General features: G+C 42.1%; 1 protein-coding gene across 1 annotated transcript in view; it reads right to left on the bottom strand.

Moving 5' to 3' along the window:
- Nox3 (NADPH oxidase 3) overlaps window positions 1–19,183 on the bottom strand; it is a 58,221-nt gene that overhangs the window by 13,293 nt on the left and 25,745 nt on the right. The window contains exon 10 of the mRNA XM_021149518.2: window positions 15,486–15,648. Coding sequence (XP_021005177.1) covers window positions 15,486–15,648 — 163 coding nt within the window. The remainder of the gene's footprint in view (window positions 1–15,485; window positions 15,649–19,183) is intronic.

Genomic DNA, 19,183 nt, shown 5'->3' with positions numbered 1-19,183 from the left:
ATTTATAAATGAGATTTAATTAGTATCACAAGGAAAAGGAAATCAAGGAATGTATTTCAAGGCTGAGTATCTTGCCAGTTCTCTTTGGATTCATGCAGTGATTTGTAGTGTTAGCAGTTAGGAAGGACAGGAGGTGAGAATCTCCTTTCATCTCAGAATCAAAGGTTGCCTATTTGCTGGATCACTCCTGCTCAGATGAAAACTCAAAATATTAATCCAAGGAGAGATCCCTTAAACAGTGGTTCTTAACCTGTAGGTCTGGATCCCTTTTTTTTTGGGGGGGGGTCACATATCAGATATCTTGCATATCAGATATTGACATTATGATTCACAACTAGCAACATTACATCTATAAAGAAGCAATGAAAATAATGTTATCATTGGGGTCACTACAACACGAGGAACTATATTAAAGGGTCACAGCATTAGGAAGGTTGAGAAGTCCTGTCATAGACCTTAAACACAATTATTATCACTGAAAGACGTCTCCCATGTTCCATAATGCTCCTTGGAGTGTATAGTCCATAGTCCTTCCAGATAGCTTCAAAGCAGAACAGAGCCTAAAGTGCCTAATGTTGATTATCCCAAGAGTCCTCCCTAACAAAGGGCAGCACTAATGCTTACTATGGGCAGATACCAAATTGCACTCTGGAATAATCATAATGTCTAAGACAAACAGGCAGACAGATGGATGGACAGGCAGACAGATGGATGGATAGACAGAATGAAAGACAGAAAGACAGAAACACACACACACACACACACACACACACACACACACACACACACACACACACACTGTCCATCCTCATGGAGTTTGTGTCTTGGAAAAGGAGGGTGATGTATAAATACATAAAGTATATACTATGTTAGATGGTAATCAGTGCAGTGTAGAAAAAAGGCAATCTGGGGATGGTCACAGTGGCAAAAGGACCTCACTGAGATGGAGACACTTGAGCACAACCCTGCAGGGGAGGTGTCAGATGATGTTCTAGTTTTATGTCATTGCTGTGACAAAACACTCAAATCAAAAGAAGCATGGTGAAAGGATGGTTGATCTGGCTTTTCAGGTCACTGCCCATCACTGAGGGGCATCAAGGCAAGGACCCAAGCAGGATCTTGAATTATGAACCATGGAGGAGCACTGCTGGCTGACTTGCTCTCTGGCTAACTCACTAGCTCTTGCTTGAAAATTAAGGGCCATTTGATATAATACAGTAGAAACTTTATAAAATATATGCATGTATGAGTGCTATCTAAGTGAAATCACCAAATTTTGGGGAGAAACAGAGTCCCAACTTTTGTCTTCAAATGAAGCTTCCAGTACCAGGATTGGGTAGCAAGTAATTGAGTTGTTGGCCAAAGGAGTCTCATGGAAATCTCCAACAACTGAAGCTGTTTCCAAGACAACAGGCTGCTCTCCACTATTTGACAGTGAGGTCTGATTGCTGAAGAAAACACCTACACATTGCATTGAACATGAAAAAGTCAAACTAGTGCCTACATAGAACTATGTTTTAGCATCTTTGATACAGAAATGTACCCAGCAAACAACTAAAAAAGGAGAAATATACACACCAAGCCAGCCATAAAGTCTTTGAACAGATGTACTGCCTGCAAGATATTCTAGGGCAATGGTGGCACAAAGCTTATGGTACTGAGCAGCCAGTAACGGATTTGACTGAAGGCCCACTCTACAAGATGGAGCACATATCCAACATTGCTTGGGTGACCAAGAGTCAGAGACTAGATCTCCCTGGGACCAAATACTAGTGGCCTTAAAACAAAACCAATGCCGGGCATGGTGGCACATGCCTTTATTCCCAGCCCTTGGAGGCAGAGGCAGGTGAATTTCTGAGTTTGAGGCCAGCCTGGTCTACAGAGTGAGTTCCAGGACAGCCAAGGCTACACAGAGAAATCCCGTCTCAAAAAACCAAAAACCAAAACCAAAACCAAAACCAAAATCAATCAAACAAAAAAACCCCAACCAACCAACCAACCAACCAACCAACCAACCAACCAACCAACCAACCAAAAACTAAAAATAGAAAAACCTATTGATAAAGGGACTCGTAATGACATCTTACTATGCTCACATAATGACATCCTAATTTGCTCAAAGATCAGTGTCTTCCTCAACCACCATCAGAGAAAATTCCTCCTGCAGCAGATGGGAACAAATACAAAGAATCACCCCCCCACACACACACACACAGAGGGAGAGAGAAAAAAAAACAGAGAGACAGACAGAGAGACAGCCAGCCAGAGAGAGAGAGAGACAGAGAGAGGGGGGAAGGGAGGGAGGGAAGGAGAGAGAGAGAGGGAGGGGGGAAAGGAGGGAGGGAAGGAGAGAGAGAGAGAGAGAGAGAGAGAGAGAGAGAGAGAGAGAGAGAGAGAGAGAGAGAGAGAGAGAGAGAGACCTTGGAACCCTCAGCCCTAATTGGGAATGTCTTCATCAAATCCCTCTCCTCAGAGCTCAGGAAAATCTACAGAAGAGATGAGACAAAGAGAGTATAAGAGCCAGAGGGAATGAAGAATACAAGAAAACAAGGCCCTCTCAGGAGACTGTTGTTTTCTCTTATTATATTTTTATTTTATTTTATTTTATTTTATTTTATTTTATTTTATTTTATTTCATTTCATTTCATTTCATTTCATTTCATTTCATTTCATTTCATTTTATTTTATTATTATCTCTTAGAAGCCTAATGAGAGACAGAAAGGGAGAAGATCTGCATAGTACAGAAGGTGGAGAGGAACTGGGGGGAGTAGAGGGAGAGGAAACCACAGTCACAATATATTTTCAAAAAAGCAAAAAATGTAGGGGAGAGAGAGAGAGAAAGAGAGAGAGAGGGACAGAGAGAGAGGGGGGAGAGAGAGAGACAGAGAGAGAGAGAGACAGAGAGAGACAGAGAGAGAGAGAGAGAGAGACAGAGACAGAGACAGAGAGAGAATGAGAATCAACTAGATAAAAGAATAACGCAAATTCAGTAGCATAAATTTAAGGTCTGTAGCTCTGTGTCCAAAATCTTGGACTCACTCATGAGCTTACAGATTTTAGAGAGCTTGGGCAAGCACCATTTTTCCCACTTCTCTGTCCTTAGCACAAAGAGCTTGGCTCAGTTTCAGTCTCTGGGTCTACTATACCCACTCTGTCTTAGAGCCTTGACATTTCTGATATCCTGGGGTCTCCACTTCACTACAACTAAGGCTATAGCTTCCCTAATGACCTCTGTGTGTGGCCCTGGCACAAACTGTAGGCCTTAGCCTGTTTTCATGGCATCTCTTATTCCTTCAAAATGGCTACTAGGTGGGTGACTCTCACCCAGTGTTAGGTTCAGTTACGGGCTTGAGATTCAGCTGTGCACCACAGCATCTGTGGGCTGACCCTGAGGAAATACTTCCAAGATATCACCCGAATGGTGCCCACCCACTGAAATCTGATTCATCACAGCGGACTCGGTAGCCCCAGAGGGCCAGCGTCCACTGTCTTAGTGAATTGTGTTTGGTTTTTACCTCAGTGGAACCACAGCTCTTTTTTGACAATCTTGGTTGTTTCTTCACCTCCAACATGACAACGTTCACAATTTTTAGCCAAATTATCACACCAAAAACCTACCACCTAGTTATTAATTACACTCTTGCCATCTTCTAAAACCTCATGAGCAATGAGTCCACAATTCACGTTTCTCCCAGTAGCTTCTTCTAAGCTTAGATTCATTAAGCTTGGAGCACTCATTGACTTTGTTAGCCTGGTATTCCAAAAATAATCATTGAAACAACAACAACAATAAAAACTCGTATCAGAGCCTGCTTTGACTTTTCTCACTTGAAAAGATGCCTGCATCTTAACTTTCTTCACATTCTAATCTTTTTTTTTTTTTAGATAGAAATCTTCCTGTCCTTGCTTTCACAGGGCATAGCAGTGTGCCAGTATCCTTCGAGTTTGTGAGGCCTTTCATGCCTCATGCCTTTGCTTCCTTGTTGTTGCCTTGTGAGCTGCCCCCCATGCCCTATAACTGACTTGTAGGGACACTGGCCTCTTTGGTGCAAGAGGCAATGAAGAGAAAATGCATTGGCCCTGTAGAAGCGCTTCAGGCAGACAAAGGAAAGAGGAGACTTTGAACAGAAGAAAGGGCTATTTACTTCAACTCTCTTTCATGTTTCTGATGGTGGGGACACTTACTGTGAAGAGACATCAGAATTCCACCCCTGTATTTGGCCCAGGAGAAAGGACACAGACACTGGAAGAACAAATGTCCCAAACAATGGGCTGCGAAGCTGTGATCTGTGCCTTCTCCACCTTAGTCTCCAAAAGTAAAACAAACCTAAAATCAGCTCCCTGCACAAAGCTTGGCTTTGAGAACTCGAGGTGGATATTAGAGGTCTAAAATACCCAAGGTTAAAAGATTTTAGTAAGCAGAAAGTCGGTAAAATAAAGTTTTGAACTTCTGTGGCAACAAGAGCTACCCTACATTTTTGGAGAGACAGTGTAGGTTCAGGTGTTAGAGGAATTCATTCTGAGATCACACAGTTCTCTGTGCACATGGCCTGGATCAGGTTTTCATGGTTCTATCTTTTGTTGGCACTTATGGTCTGATCCAACTCCTATGTCTGGGTCTGAGCTACATACATAATGATATAGCCTGTCCTGTCTCAACTCCTTTCCATGTCCCAAAGCCCAGGCTCCTCTGTAAAGGTTCCCAAGTAACACTTGTGTAATGGTCAGAATGATCCAGAGTAAGAAGGAGAGAGAACTTTGCAAAAGAAAAATTATAAACAAAAATAAAATAAGAAGGGAAAAACTGCTAATTTATCTTTCCAGGACATACCATCTCAGAAGTCCACACAACAGCCCAGTTACATTCATAACATGTGATTCTTTAGGCCCCAAGTTGGTTAGCCATGAATGAGTGGGAGAAATATTTGTTTATAACCTGATACAAAGAAGGGGAGTATCCAGGAGGACACAGAAGCACGACACTGCCACTAAACACAATGGGACCTCAGGTTTTGTGTCCTGGCCTGGGATCCTGGCTTCACCATGTAGGTGCTGTGGAACTGGGGCTAGCTGTGTAGCTAAAGCCTCTTTTACTGTGTAATAAATGTCCATAAACATAGTATCATTCATGATGTTTCTGTGAAAGTAGAGAGTATAAGCCTGTGAGCACCTTCTCAGTGTCTGAGGGAAGCTGTAGCTGCTAAGATGGTTGCCACTATTGGTAGTCTCTTCCTGTCATTTGAGAAATGAGCAGAGTAGGTATAAGGCATTTATACCTCAGAGCAGACAGGCACACTGGCCTTTCTTGGTCTTTTTCTCATTATCTAATAAATAATTTTAGAGATGGAGCCATTGAGAGGAGGCAAAGCCTTATTTTTGAATCTTAGAATTGAAACTTTGGTATGAATCCAATGACTTTTTCAAGACTATCCCTTCACTAGGGAAAGTGGACCCCAGGCTGCTTGTGTGCTAAATCTCTGTGGCAGCATTCCACAGGGGGCCTTGATCTTGGTACTTTGGCCATGGCCTCTTCCCAAGGAGCAGAGCAGTATGTGACCTGCTTCCATCTGACAGTACACCTCTGTCTCTTCACTGAGCATATGACATAGAACAAAGAGAAGCTCCATGCCAGGTCTAGGATGGATATTCTGCATAGTGACAATTGTGAGCAATAAGAACGTTTATCCCTGGAAAGATAGAGACTGCAATGCCATTTAGAAAATGTTCCATCTCCCCAGTAAATAGCTGCTATTTTTTCCCAGGTTCTATTCTGCTGTTGTTACTGTCAGAGCAATCCTGAATGAATATAACAGAGACAAAAAAAAAAAAAAACTTAAAAAGTTCTTATTTACAAGACTTTCCAACATGAAAAATGTACTGCTTTAAAGCAATAAAATTATAAAATTATTTTTATGGTATACTGCAAATAAGACTGAGATCGGCTATTGTAAATCATTTTTCACTCCAAGATTCTTTTTCTTAAGGCTTCTATTCTGCATGTTATCCATCTAAGAACTTTATTACTAGTTTGTCATCTGATCCGTGACTAGACATCTTTGTGACTACTGTAATTATAGTTATTAATCCTTACTGAAGCATTCACCAATGATTATCTTGATGATGGACTAATATTCTATGGACTACTTAAATAAAATGAGATACAGCTGGGTGCGGTGGCACATACTTTTAATACAAATGGTACAATTGCCTCTCTCTCCTTGGTGTACACACACACACACACACACACACACACACACACACACACACACACACACACACACAGAGGCATTCCATCCATGTACAGGTCTGCCCTTGGCAGTCAGAGACAGGTAGATTTCTGTGGGTTTGAGCCAGTCTGGTCTACATATTGAGGCCCTGTCTCAATGCAAAAATAAAAACAAAAAGTAAAATGAAGGAGATTGTTAGATAGTGATACTGCAGAGCTTCAAGCCATGGTATAATGGATGTCCAAAGCAAAGCAAACCTTACAGCTCCCTCTCTCGTATATGTTAAAAACAAACAAACAAACAAACAAACAAACAAAACCCAGCTACTCCATCTACTATGTGAAGGTAATGAAAAGTAATGGTTTTGTGACAAGCTTCAGGAAGACTCCTTGGGGACTTCCTGGGCTATATTTAATTTGAGAACTGAGATCAATAAAGGGAGCTTTTAAAAGATATTTTATTTAATTCTTTTCTTATACAAGGAGAATAATCACCAAAGCTTGCAAGTGTGATAAATCAAGGCACTGCAAGGGTCAGGGCCACCACCTTCCCATGGGACAAGAGTAAGGCCTAGTGGGCACTGGAGTCTTTTGAGGCCACCTAATGAAAGTGGGGCTCCTACACAGGCTTATGACAAGCAAACATGGCTTCAGCCACCCTGCTCAATTGATTGTTGATTTCTGTGGCTGGGAGAGGTGATCAATTTCAGGGGTAGCCAGAGCTCCAGTGTGAGGGAGAGTGCAAGTAAATAATTTCTCAAAGTAAACGGATTAAATTAAATGCATTTTTCATTCATTAGGAAAGGGAGCAGGCCCCTCTTTGTTTTATTAATATCTTTAAGCAGAGTATGGATTTTTGTCTTTCTTGGCGTTCTTGCCTTGCTCCCACTGGCCTGTGCTGTCTTTTTATTTGAATTATCTGTTTATTATATTAGGTTAGGAACCCAAAGGCCATTTTGCACAGGACACACTATAAATACCCATTATCACTGTTATCTATTATTGAGCTGATGAAGAGAGACAATTATGAAGGAATTAGATTATCTCAGCTTTTCTATAATCTATTTTATTGTATTCAGAAGATTACATATGCAGTTAAGAAAATGAACCAAATCTCCCAGTTGGCACTTCCCTCAGAGCCGTCTACACTGAGGTGATATTAAGAGAACTAAAATGTGTAAGCCAATATATTTATGTCAGCAGCCTCCCCCCTCCCCATTCACATACACACACCTATTTCATTCATCATCTTGACAGTTTGCACAAGCAAACTGTCCTAAGTTTTTTCAAGAGTTCTTCTCACAAATCGGGTGTGATGTAGAATTAATCACAGGCAGTAACTGGGAGTCGGAAAACTTTTACCACTGCAGGGCCTTTATACTCTTAGCACGCGGCTTACTCCACGTTGCACCAGAGCCGTCTTTCCAGCTCTCATCCCTTCCCTCACCTTACAGGGCCACTGCTCCTGTCTCCCTTTAACCTAGTGACGGCTATGCTTCTGTGCTAAAAATAGCTCTTCAACGCACAACAACTTTTATTTTCACTTCTTTCAAGCAATTCTCCATTATGCTTAAGGGTAATTTTTTTCCTTAGGTAATTTGTCCCTTCCTATTTACTCTCTGTCTTTTTATTTTAAATCATCATATTCATTACCACCACCACCACCACTAGCACCCCCATCATCATCATGTGTGTCCATGTGCTGGGTGTTTGTGTGTATGAGTGCAGATGCCTGGGTATATGTAGAGGTCAGAGAACAATCTTAGGTCAGGTTTTCACCTTCCAGTTTGTTTACTATCAGGGTCTTTTTTTGTTGGTCGTGTTGTAGTACCATGAAAGGCAGCCTGGTTGAGCTAAGGCTAGACAGCTGTAAGGTGAGGGAAGAGAAGGCTCTGGGGCAACGTGGAGTAAGCCGTGTGCTAAGCATGGCGATCTTGAAAGCGTTTCTTCACCCAGCTCCTGGGAACCAGGCTCCTGCCATGACAATAAATGCCTTAAAACCATGGACTACCTCTTTGCAATGGGATCCGTTGTGGGGAACAATGGAAAAGGCCTTTGCTTAAAGAGCCACTGTGTAACTTCCTGTAGAATGCCTCTCTGTGTCCCCAGTCATGGCCGCTAAGCCAAACTCAAGCCAGCTGTGACCGACAAGCCAAGGACTCTCTCCCCAAGGGACCCAGCTGGAGCTCCCCTTTACCCTTTGGCCCCCACTCTGTTCTCAGTTCCAGCCTGAGGGCCCCCACTCTGTTCTCAGCTCTTCCACAGCATCTAGCAGCGCCTAAGTGTCAGAGAGCCTGAGAACCAGACAGCCCTGGCTTTGTCTTGTTGTCCCTCTCCTCAGATTGCTCTCCCCCACCCCAAGAGCTGTTGATACCCGACTGGCAACAGTTTGGGGTAAGGGCAGTCAAAACTCCTGCATCCCACCTCCCCAAGTAGCAGAGTCCTGTGGCAGAGTGGACATGGGACCCACTAACCCTACAACTACGTACTCCAGGCTAGCTTCCAAGGAATCTGCCATCTCTATCTCCCATCTCACAGTAGGAACAATGGGATTACAGACACTTGTGACAAGGATTGGATTTCTGGGGCCCTGGGAGCTCAAACCCAAGTCCTCATACCTGTGTGGCAAACACTTTGTTCTCCACATCATCTTCCCAACCAACTTTATATCTTGAAATACCAAGACAGAAAATTATTTTAAAATGTTTGCTTTAAATAGACAGTGCTTCTTTATATCAGTCAAAGAAACAACCTCCATCTTTTCTGGTTAGGAGTCTGTCTTTCCCTAGAAGGACTTTAGAATTACACAGCAAAGGAGAAGAGTAAGGAAGCTACTGTGTAGCTGGACGTAGTGACGTATACCTGGAATCTTAGCACTTAAGAGGCAGAGGCAAAATGATTGCTGGATGCTTGGGGCCAGCCTGGGCCATGTAGTGAGTTCCAGACCAATCTGGACTACAGGGATAAGCCCTGTCTCAAAAAAAAAATGGACTAAGGAAGAAGAAGAGGAAGAAGAGGATGAAGAGGAAGAAGAGGAGGAGGAGGAAGAGGGGAAGGAGAAGATATTGTGTACAGCAGTAACACTGGCAAAAAGCTGCAGCAGCCTCCCTCTGCTGTGCAGTTACAACTCCAGGCTTGAACATAGAAATATGTATGCCAGATTTTTTTTGTATCCATAGGAGAAAAATTCTACTTAATCGAAGTTGACAATTTACACTGAAAATTTCAGCTCTGAGTTTCTATGCTGTTTCTCTCTTCCTGTAATGCATGATAGAAATCTGGAAGCTGTGGCCTAGACCTAAAATTGTGAAGATGCTGTTAGATAAATACACACCACTTTGCTCTGCTGCACTTTCAAAATTATATAGATGCTGACAGTTCAGTGGAAGGAATAGTATTTATATCTCAAAAGCATGTAGACAGCTGTGACAAATATTAGTTGCATAAGCCTGATGATAGCTGCACGCACACACACACACACACAAAGCTGCTTCAAAGAGCAGAAACATCTTAACCCTGTGACCAGGCAGGCCAACCCTTAGGATTTAGGTATTAAGTATAATTTTTCAGCCTAACCTTTGAATAGTATGAGAATGCCACTTCTTTTAACAGAGACTATTGAAGCGGAAATCAGAATCGCACACTCTGGTGCTGACTCAGTGGCTCACTGGTGCAGATATGCACTACATATCTACTAATGAAGAGGATAGGATGGTTTTAAAGACCTCACAGTGTGTTCAGAGTAATAAGATGCTTTATGGATGCTAATACAAGGAAGGGAGCTAGCTGAAACAGTAGCACAGTGCAAAGGAAGGGAGGTGAAAAGCAGAGAAGTTATTTTAAGTCAGCTCTTGACTGGGTTCCAATACAGATGTGAGAGACATGTTAGCCCAAGAGAATCTGGCTTATAGTAGGTGCTGAATATATGTTGTGTGAATGGGCAAGTGAAAGTGAGGCTCACAGGCTATACCATCTCTGTGAGAAGCATGATGTGACTCGAGTGTCATGGAAATGGGGAGGCAGTAAGACCCCTATACAGGTGGGTTTTCCTTGGTAGACTAAAAGGTCAAGATGAACAAGGCCTCACTCTGAGATTCAAACCTACAGTTTAAAGCTATTCTGCTTTGCTAAACTGGCTGTGAAGGAAAGAAAGGCTTGGGGCCACTGGGGTGGCTCGGTGGGTGAAAGTGTTTGTGGTATAGGTCTTATGATCTTTTGATTCCTGGGACCCATGGTGGATACAGATAACCAACTCTCAATAGCTGCTCTCTGACTGCCACATGCATGCTGTGGCACCACCCCCATCATAATACAATAATAATAAATAACAATTAAAAATGAGTGGCTTGGGTACCAAAAGGATCCAAATCCTAATTCTACTGTCCACCTGTCCTCTGTGTTTCATGTCCTCCATTGGTAAAGTGAGGGTCTTAGTTATTTTAATCAAGACAGCCTAATCTATTATTCTTGTTAGCTTTGAGATTGATGTTTATTTTGTCCTCTGTAAAATGGAAATAAAGGAAATAAAGAGAAATTACTTAAAAAATTGTGATTATAAAATATGTACAATGTCCAGCTCTATACTGTCTGGGAAGAAAATCCTTAGTAACTGTAGATTGGTTCTGGTAGTTACTAGCCCCACAGTAATTCTGCATTTCATAGTATTGGTCTTCTTCTCTCTTCTCCTTCTTCTTCTCTCTTCTCCTTCTTCTCTCTTCTTCTTCTTCTTCTTCTTCTTCTTCTTCTTCTTCTTCTTCTTCTTCTTCTTCTTCTTTTCTTCTTCCTCTTTTCCTCTTTTCCTCTTCCTCCCCCTTCTCCCCCCCCTCCTCCTCCTCCTCCTCCTCCTCCTCCTCCTCTTCTTCTTCTTCTTCTTCTTCTTCTTCTTCTTCTTCTTCTTCTTCTTCTTCTTCTTCTTCTTCTTCTTCTTCTTCTTCTTCTTCTTCTCCTCCTCCTCCTCCTCCTCCTCCTCCTCCTCCTCCTCCTCCTCCTCCTCTCCTCCTCCTCCTCCTTCTTCTATTAAAAAAAACACTCCATGTTTCATATGAATTCTTATTTCTTCACTGGATGGAATAGGAATCCCAATCTAAAGAGGTGAATGGAAGCACTGCAAGTTATGGTTTTTCAGTGATAGCTGTCAGTCAGAGCCTCTGGGACAGCAGAATTCAGGTACAGATTCTCTGATCAGTACCAGTGGAGCTGAGGGGTTGGCTTAGTCAGTCTATGATTGCCCTGCAGGTATGAGGGTCTGAGGTCAGTTACCCAGAAAAAGCCAGTATGACAGTGTGCACCTGTGATCCCTGTAAGATCGATGAATCCCTAGAAGCTTATAGGTCAGATAGTCTGCTGAGGAGATCCTGTCTGAAACAAAAAGTAGAGAGTACTACTCAGCTATTAAAAAGAATGAATTTATGAAATTCCTAGGCAAATGGATGGACCTGGAGGGCATCATCCTGAGTGAGGTAACACAATCACAAAGGAACTCACACAATATGTACTCACTGATAAGTGGATATTAGCCCAAAACTTAGGATACCCAAGATATAAGATACAATTTGCTAAATGCATGAAACTCAAGAAGAATGAAGACCAAAGTGTGGATACTGTGCCCCTTCTTAGAATTGGAAACAAAACACCCATGGAAGGAGTTACAGAGACAAAGTTTGGAGCTGTGACGAAAGGATGGACCATCTAGAGACTGCCATATCCAGGGATCCATCCCATAATCAGCTTCCAAATGCTGGCACCATTACATACACTAGCAAGATTTTGCTGAAAGGACCAAGATATAGCTGTCTCTTGTGAGACTATGACGGGGCCTAGCAAACACAGAAGTGGATGCTCACAGTCAGCTATTGGATGGATTACAGGGCTCCCAATGGAGGAGCTAGAGAAAGTACCCAAGGAGCTAAAGGGATCTGCAACCCTATAGGTGGAACAACATTATGAACTAACCAGTACCTCCGAGCTCTTGACTCTAGCCTAGTCGGCCATCACTGGAAAGAGAGGCCCATTGGACATGCAAACTTTATATGTCCCAGTACAGGGGAACGCCAGGGCCAAAAAAATGGGAATGGGTGGGTAGGGAAGTGGGGGGGGGAGGGTATGGGGGACTTTTGGGATGGCATTGGAAATGTAATTGAGGAAAATACATAATAAAAAATATTAAAAATTAAAAAAAAAATAGAGATGTCTGAGGGCCGGTGTTTGGGTCTTTCCTCGGGCTCTGATGTGTGTGTTGGGAACGTAGGCAACTGTACTTGAAACTTGAATCTACAGATGCACTTTCAGGAATGTGTGCATTCACATGTACTTACATGTGTGCACAAATACACACACAGAACAGGAGAGCAAGAGCAGGAGTGTGTGTGTGTGTGTGTGTGAGAGAGAGAGAGAGAGAGAGACAGACAGACAGACAGACAGACAGACAGACAGAGACAGACAGAGAGAGAGAGAGAGAGAGAGAGAGAGAGAGAGAGAGAGAGAGAGAGAGAGAGGTGAGTTCCAGGGTCATATGGTGTCATGTCTACAATGTGCTGATTCTATGACATATAAAGAACTAGTCAGACCTGGATCTGGATTCTGCCTTTGATTCTCTGAATATTTTTGGAAGGTCCCTCTACTCTTTCTAAACATCAAGTTCTGTATCCAAGAGAAAGAACTTTAATTCTTATACTGTGTTGTAGACTGAGTGTAAAATGTTACTCACAGGCTCTTGTGTCCTGACACCTGGTCCCCAGCTGTGAAGATCAGCTCTAAGACCAAAGGAAAAACAGATGTCCAGCATTTGTCACTTTGGACCTGAGGAAACAGCTAATTTTTCTCTTCTTTCTTAGTGGCTAAGACACCAATTTTGGGGTCTTTGGGTTACATTTTTCTCAGTGCTTCACAGAACACAATTCCCTAGTATGTAGCTGATGAAGGAAGGTTCTATGGCTAAATTGGTTTCAGAAGAATGGATGGATCAAGACTTCTTAAGATTATTTTTCTATAGACACTGTCTGAAAGGGTTGTAGATAATTCTAGAATCTACTAGAATTCAGTATTGAAGGAACAATTCTTAGGTGTTAAAATTCTGTTTAGCATATCACATCATACAGCTAATGTCCCATAGAATGGGTACTGTGCAACAGTGTGAGTGTAAAATGTTTGCCACAGGCTCATGTGTTCTTATGCTTGGTCCTTAGCTGTTTTAAGAGGTTGTGGGATCTTTGGGAGGCTGGACTTTCCTAGAGGAGTTGTATTGGGAGAGGAGCTTAAGGATTATTGCTGGGTCCTGCATCCTGTACAGCCTCTGCTTTCTGGCCTGTTAAGATATGAGAGAACAGCTCTTACATTCTTCCACTGCCACAAGGCCACTCATTGCCACATTTTTCTTACCATGATGGACTAAATCCTCAAGTCACGATCCAAAATAAGTCCCCCTTCCCTTGTTTTTTTTTTTTTTTGACAGTTATTTGATCAGAGCAATAAGAAAAAGTAATGAGACAGTCAGTGGTGGTGCATGCCTTTTATCCCAGCACTTGAGAGGCACAGGCAGGTGGATTTCTGAGTTCAAGGCCTGCTTAGTCTACAGAGTGAGTTCCAGGACAGCCGGGGCTATTCAGAGAAATCCTGTCTCACCCCCCCCCCCCAAAAAAAAAGAAAAAGTAATGACTATACACTGGGATCCACTTATTGACTTCAGCGTCTTCTTTAAGTCTGGTAGGAACCCATGACCAAGGGCCACACAGAGCAGATACGGGCAGGCCAGGATTAGCTCTAAACTTGCCAAGTGCCCTGCTTCGTCATGTGTTTCCATACTTTGTGTTCACACAGTGTGCTGTCTAGTTTTTTGTTTATTTTTTTTTCAACTTGATACAAGCTAGATTTAATTTGGCAGAGGAAATCTCAATTGAGAAAATGTTCCCACTGTCTTGGCCTGTGGGCAGATTTATTGCATATTTTATTAATTTGTGATTGATGTGGGAGGGCCCACTATACTGTGTGTGGTGCTATCCCTGGACAGGTAAGCAAGCCAGTAATTAGAGTTGCTTCTGCTTCAGGTCCTGACTCCAGGTTCCCCTGACTTCCTGCCTTGACTTTCTTCCAAGGTGGACTATTACATGGATCTCTAAGATGAAATAAATCTTTTCCTCTCAAGTTATTTTCAGTCATAGCAATAGAAACCCTAAGACACATATCCAACTTTCCTCTGCTCCTGTAGTGCCCCATGTTGGTCCTAAGACTGTTTAAGTTCAGAGAATGAAAGTCCAGAGTGTGGCATATTAGCATGATGAGTGTTCTGAGCTGAGGATAACCAATTCCCCCTGACCTTCATCACCTGCTCCACTTTGCCACTATTGAGGGGAGGGAAGGGTCTTTCTGTGTAACTCTGCTGTTGACCTAGAGGCTGAATTTTCTAAAATATCAAGTCTCACAGAGAATAAGGAGTTGACACCATTGGCAGAACATGGAAAAGGTTTGTTCCAAGTATTTGTTCTTTAGGCTCATTCATCTCCCCTAAAAATCACTTACTATAAAATTGCCCATAGGAGCCAAGAAAAGGCTATTGAGGCTTCAACCACCTGCCCTCTCTTTGAGTTTTGAACTTTGTATGGTTCCTATCAGCTAACACATCAATAAATTGATGTATCTTTTCTTCTGTTAATTACAGAGTATCTTACAGAGTCAATTATCAAACTTTCAGGATATGGAAAAGAAGGCTCATTTCACCTTGGGAGAGTCAAAGTATGAGATGGTTTCTCATACTGGATAGGACAAAGAAATGGAGAAGCCTAGTCCAAGAACATACAAGAAATCACAAAGATGATTTGGTGCCATGTGGCAACACCATTGTGAGAAGAATAACAACGTCTATTAGTAGAGGCCATGGAAAAAAGATGTGGAATTGAATACCATCAGCCTCTGAGTGGAGCTAAAGAGGTGAGGGGGAAGCCCGCCTGTTAATATGACTAACTGCAGCCCAGTCACATAGCCATTTACAGCCTGTCCACATTTTATCGAGATGAGCAATTACATGTCCTGTAATGGCAATGAAGCAATAAAATTTATGTCTTGTCATCTTTAACAAGATTAGACATAACCCTGCTCATAAATGTAACACTGAATGGAGATTTTTAAGAACATAAGTATAGTTAAGGATCCTTGAGTTTATCCCTCATAGTTAATTAAAATCCTCCCCAAGAATCGGCAGAGGAGAGATTTGAGGGTGTTGAACCTTTCACTCTATGGAAGGGTGACCTAATGATTTTTCCATACCTTGCTCAGCTCAGGCAGGCTCTGTGATTCACAACACTTATACCACACAGACTTCAGAAGAGAGGCGAAGGGAGTGACTCCAATTCCCGTTGCAATGCACACACTCACGGGGTAGTGAAATACATCTGCCAGAGAGCCTCCAAAGGGCCCATCCACTGCTAGCCTGGAATCAGAATGCAGTTCGGTTGGCCTTCAGAATGTCTCCCTCTTGGACACAAAGACATCCCACGCTAGTCGATTTCATAGTGTGGGTCAGCAAATGTAGGCTGAAGGTTGCTAGGGCCTTTAAAGAGTCCCTCTTTGGGGATGGGAGAAGGATAAATTGGTTAGTTGTGTGCTTTCTACATAAGCGTGAGGACCTCAATTTATTTCCCAGGACCTGCATAAAAAGTCAAGCATGGCAGCAAGCCTGTGATCCCAGGGTGGGGGAAGCAGAAACAGGCAGATCCTTCTAGCTTTCTGGCAAGCCAGTCTATCCTAATGGTAAGTCTCAGGCAAATGAAAACCTGTCTCAAAAATGAGGGTAGAGAAGTAACCAAGATGGCAACCTTCCAGCCTTCCCATGCACACAGACTTATACACGACTACACACACACACACACACACACACACACACACACACACACACACACACACACACACACACACCACACACACGATACTTTATTCAGAAAGCTCCGGGTGAGCTTTGAATTTGCAGCCTCCCTCACTAGAAGAATGCTACCTGGCTAGGGACTGTTCAGGGAGGGCAAAGCTTGTCATCTCCTGCTGTGGCTCCTCGTCAACATGGCTTGCTCCTGTTAGAGTTCTGGGAGCTCCTGTCAATTGTGAGCATTGGGCAGCCTGCATGAAGAGCCTCCATGACTGTCTTTCCCTCAGTTGCCAATCAAAGGCAAAGGGGATACTTCAAAGAGGCTTAGAAGATTTGTCTTTTCTTTTCACGGTGAACTCGCCCCTCATTTTCATTTGTTTGTTTGCATGTTTATATATTTATATCATTTTAGTCTAAAGGAGACGATTTGTTCAGAATAAACATAATTTTTAAATAATTTGTCAGTTAAGTGCAACTTGTAAAACTCTGTATTTTCCATCATATTTGCTAAAAAAAAAACCCTTATGCTCACCAGTCCAGGGCAGTAAAATGTTTTGCCATCCCTTAGCAATTTTTCTTTATAATGATAAACATTTTCTTTGAATAAATAAGAATGTTCTTACACAAACTGGCCACTGTGTTCCTCTCAGTCTTTTTCCTGGTTCTCCATGTTGGCTTTTCTTGCATTACCTAAATACTACACGGTATTGCCTTCTGACACACAATAGCTTTTCCCATGGAATAGCTGCAATTTCCCCTCTCTCTACTTGCTGACATAATACCTTTCCTCTAGGTCCTGTCTAATCTTTATTTCCCTAGGGAAGTCTGCCTGGACCCCGTGACTCAGAGAAACTCCCTCATATACCCTTCCTTTCCATAGCTGAATATTAGCATTTATATGATGGGTGCTCATGATTTAGTCCTGTTTATCATGACCTCTAAGTTTCCAGGTCTCTGGATGTGGGAAACTGGTCTGATTTTGCTCATTTCTTATTTGGTGCCTTGCTTACGATACAGTCTGGAGTTGTTCAACAGCAATTTGTTGAGTCAACTGTAAAGGGAATATTTAGAGCATTTCAGTAGGCCGAATGTATTAAATAACTCCTATTATTCCAAAAGTACACATTTACATATGAACAAAGATATGCTAATGAAAAGGTTTCTAAGTCATTCATAACCATTCCCTGAGGAGAGCCTGTCACCTGCACAGAGGGGGTGGGGGTTAACCCATTTGGGCTTTAGTATGTGTTCATGAAAGTTCAAATGGATTAATTTAAAAATATTCCATATCCCAGACTTCCTAATAATTTAAATAAACTGTCCTTGAATTAATCTTAACTAATAAGGCTTAATTACATATTGATATATGGAAATAGAAGAATATAATAAAATGTCATTAACCAGAAAGTGCTAGTATCTTAGCCCATGCTGATTATTTTATAAATAATTAGATAAATAGATTGACAAATAGAAACTTTATCCATTGATTAAGGCATCTTATTGTTGGTTATTATTATAATTAATAATCAGTGATTATTTGACACAAATTTTAAAAAGATATCCATTAAATTCAGAGGAGACCTATGTCTCAAAGCCTACAGAAATATATATAACTTTATTTTTTTGCTCCATTATTTTTTCAATAATTTATTTTCTAGTCACTTTACATCCCAACCACAGCCTCTGCCTCCTCTCCTCCCTGTCCCACTCTTCCAAATCCCTTCCAAAATTGTTTTTCTTCTTTTCTGAGGAGAAGGGGAGCCTCCCCTGCATACCACCCCACCCTGGGACATCTAGTCCCAGCAGAACTAGGCACATCCTTTCCCACTGAGGTCCTACCAGGCAGTCCAGGTAAGGGAAAGAACATCCAATGCCAGAGGAAAATATCAGAAAATGGAAAGATCTCCCATGCTCATGGATTGGTAGGCTTAATATAGGGAAAATGGCCTTCTTACCAGAAGCATACACACACACACACACACACACACACACACACACACACACACACACACACATCTGTCTAATTATTTAGAATTGAGAGCTTTTCCATGCCCTTGTCTGAGGCCTGTTCATACTCTGATGTCAACCTGCAAGACACTTAGTTATACCAGGGCAGGGTTCAGTTTGAGACAATTCTTCTCAATGACTTACTGCAATCTGTAAGGATCTTACCTTTCGCTTTCTTTAGAATATATTTTATATATTTCTTCTTTCCTATGTATCAAGCTCTGAACCTCATTATTTGATTTATTTTGGAGGGGTGGTCTACATTTCTCTCACCCTTGCAATTGGAATAGGTCCTCTTTGGAAAACTTTTCTTTCATTTTATCTTTCGTGTGCTCTATCTATGTGCGTATATGTGAGTGTGTGTCTGCATATGTGTTGGTATGTGTGTGGGGATGCACACATGTGTGTTTGTGCATGCCTATAAGTGGCTAGCAGTTGATGTCAGGTGGCATCCTTGGTCATTCTCCATCTTGTATATCCATGTAGAATTTTTAATTTGAACCAACAGCTCACAGATTTGGCTAGTCTGGCTAGCTAGCTGATTCCAGGATCTCCAGTCATTTCTCTATGAGCACTAGGCTTACAAGTGGGCTGCCCTGGTAACTCAGTTTTTACTTGGGTCCTGGGGATGTGAATGTGGGTCAGCACACTTACATGGCAAACTCTTTACCTGCAGAACCATCTCCTGGGCCTGGGATAAGTTCTAACTGTCGAGTTTATTTATGTGTCATCCCTTTGACTTGGACCCCAGGTTTTTAATGTGAAGGAGGAGGTCACTGATCTTGCAGCAATTGATTCTTGCTTGGTCCCTGATGCCTCATACAATGAGCTCAGGGTCATTGCTAACTAACACTTTTATTGGTATCTTTGGGGCACTTTACCATTCTTACCTTGCAACCAACTGTGGTAATTCTTTCTGGGCATTTACATATTGTGTCAAGGCCATTATGGAACATAATAACTAACCCCATGGAGAAAATTAACAGCTTCTGTGATCTCCCATCTAAGTATAATCTACAATCACGGTTATCTGGGGGTGGGGGGGTTAGAATTGGATAGAGTGGAATGAGAGATGTTAATAAAGGAGACATAAGTATAG

Source organism: Mus caroli, unplaced genomic scaffold, assembly GCF_978045245.1.
Source record: "Mus caroli unplaced genomic scaffold, Mus_caroli_1 scaffold_18, whole genome shotgun sequence".
Classification (NCBI taxonomy): Eukaryota; Metazoa; Chordata; class Mammalia; order Rodentia; family Muridae; genus Mus; species Mus caroli.
This window is presented reverse-complemented; position numbering and strand designations above follow the sequence as displayed.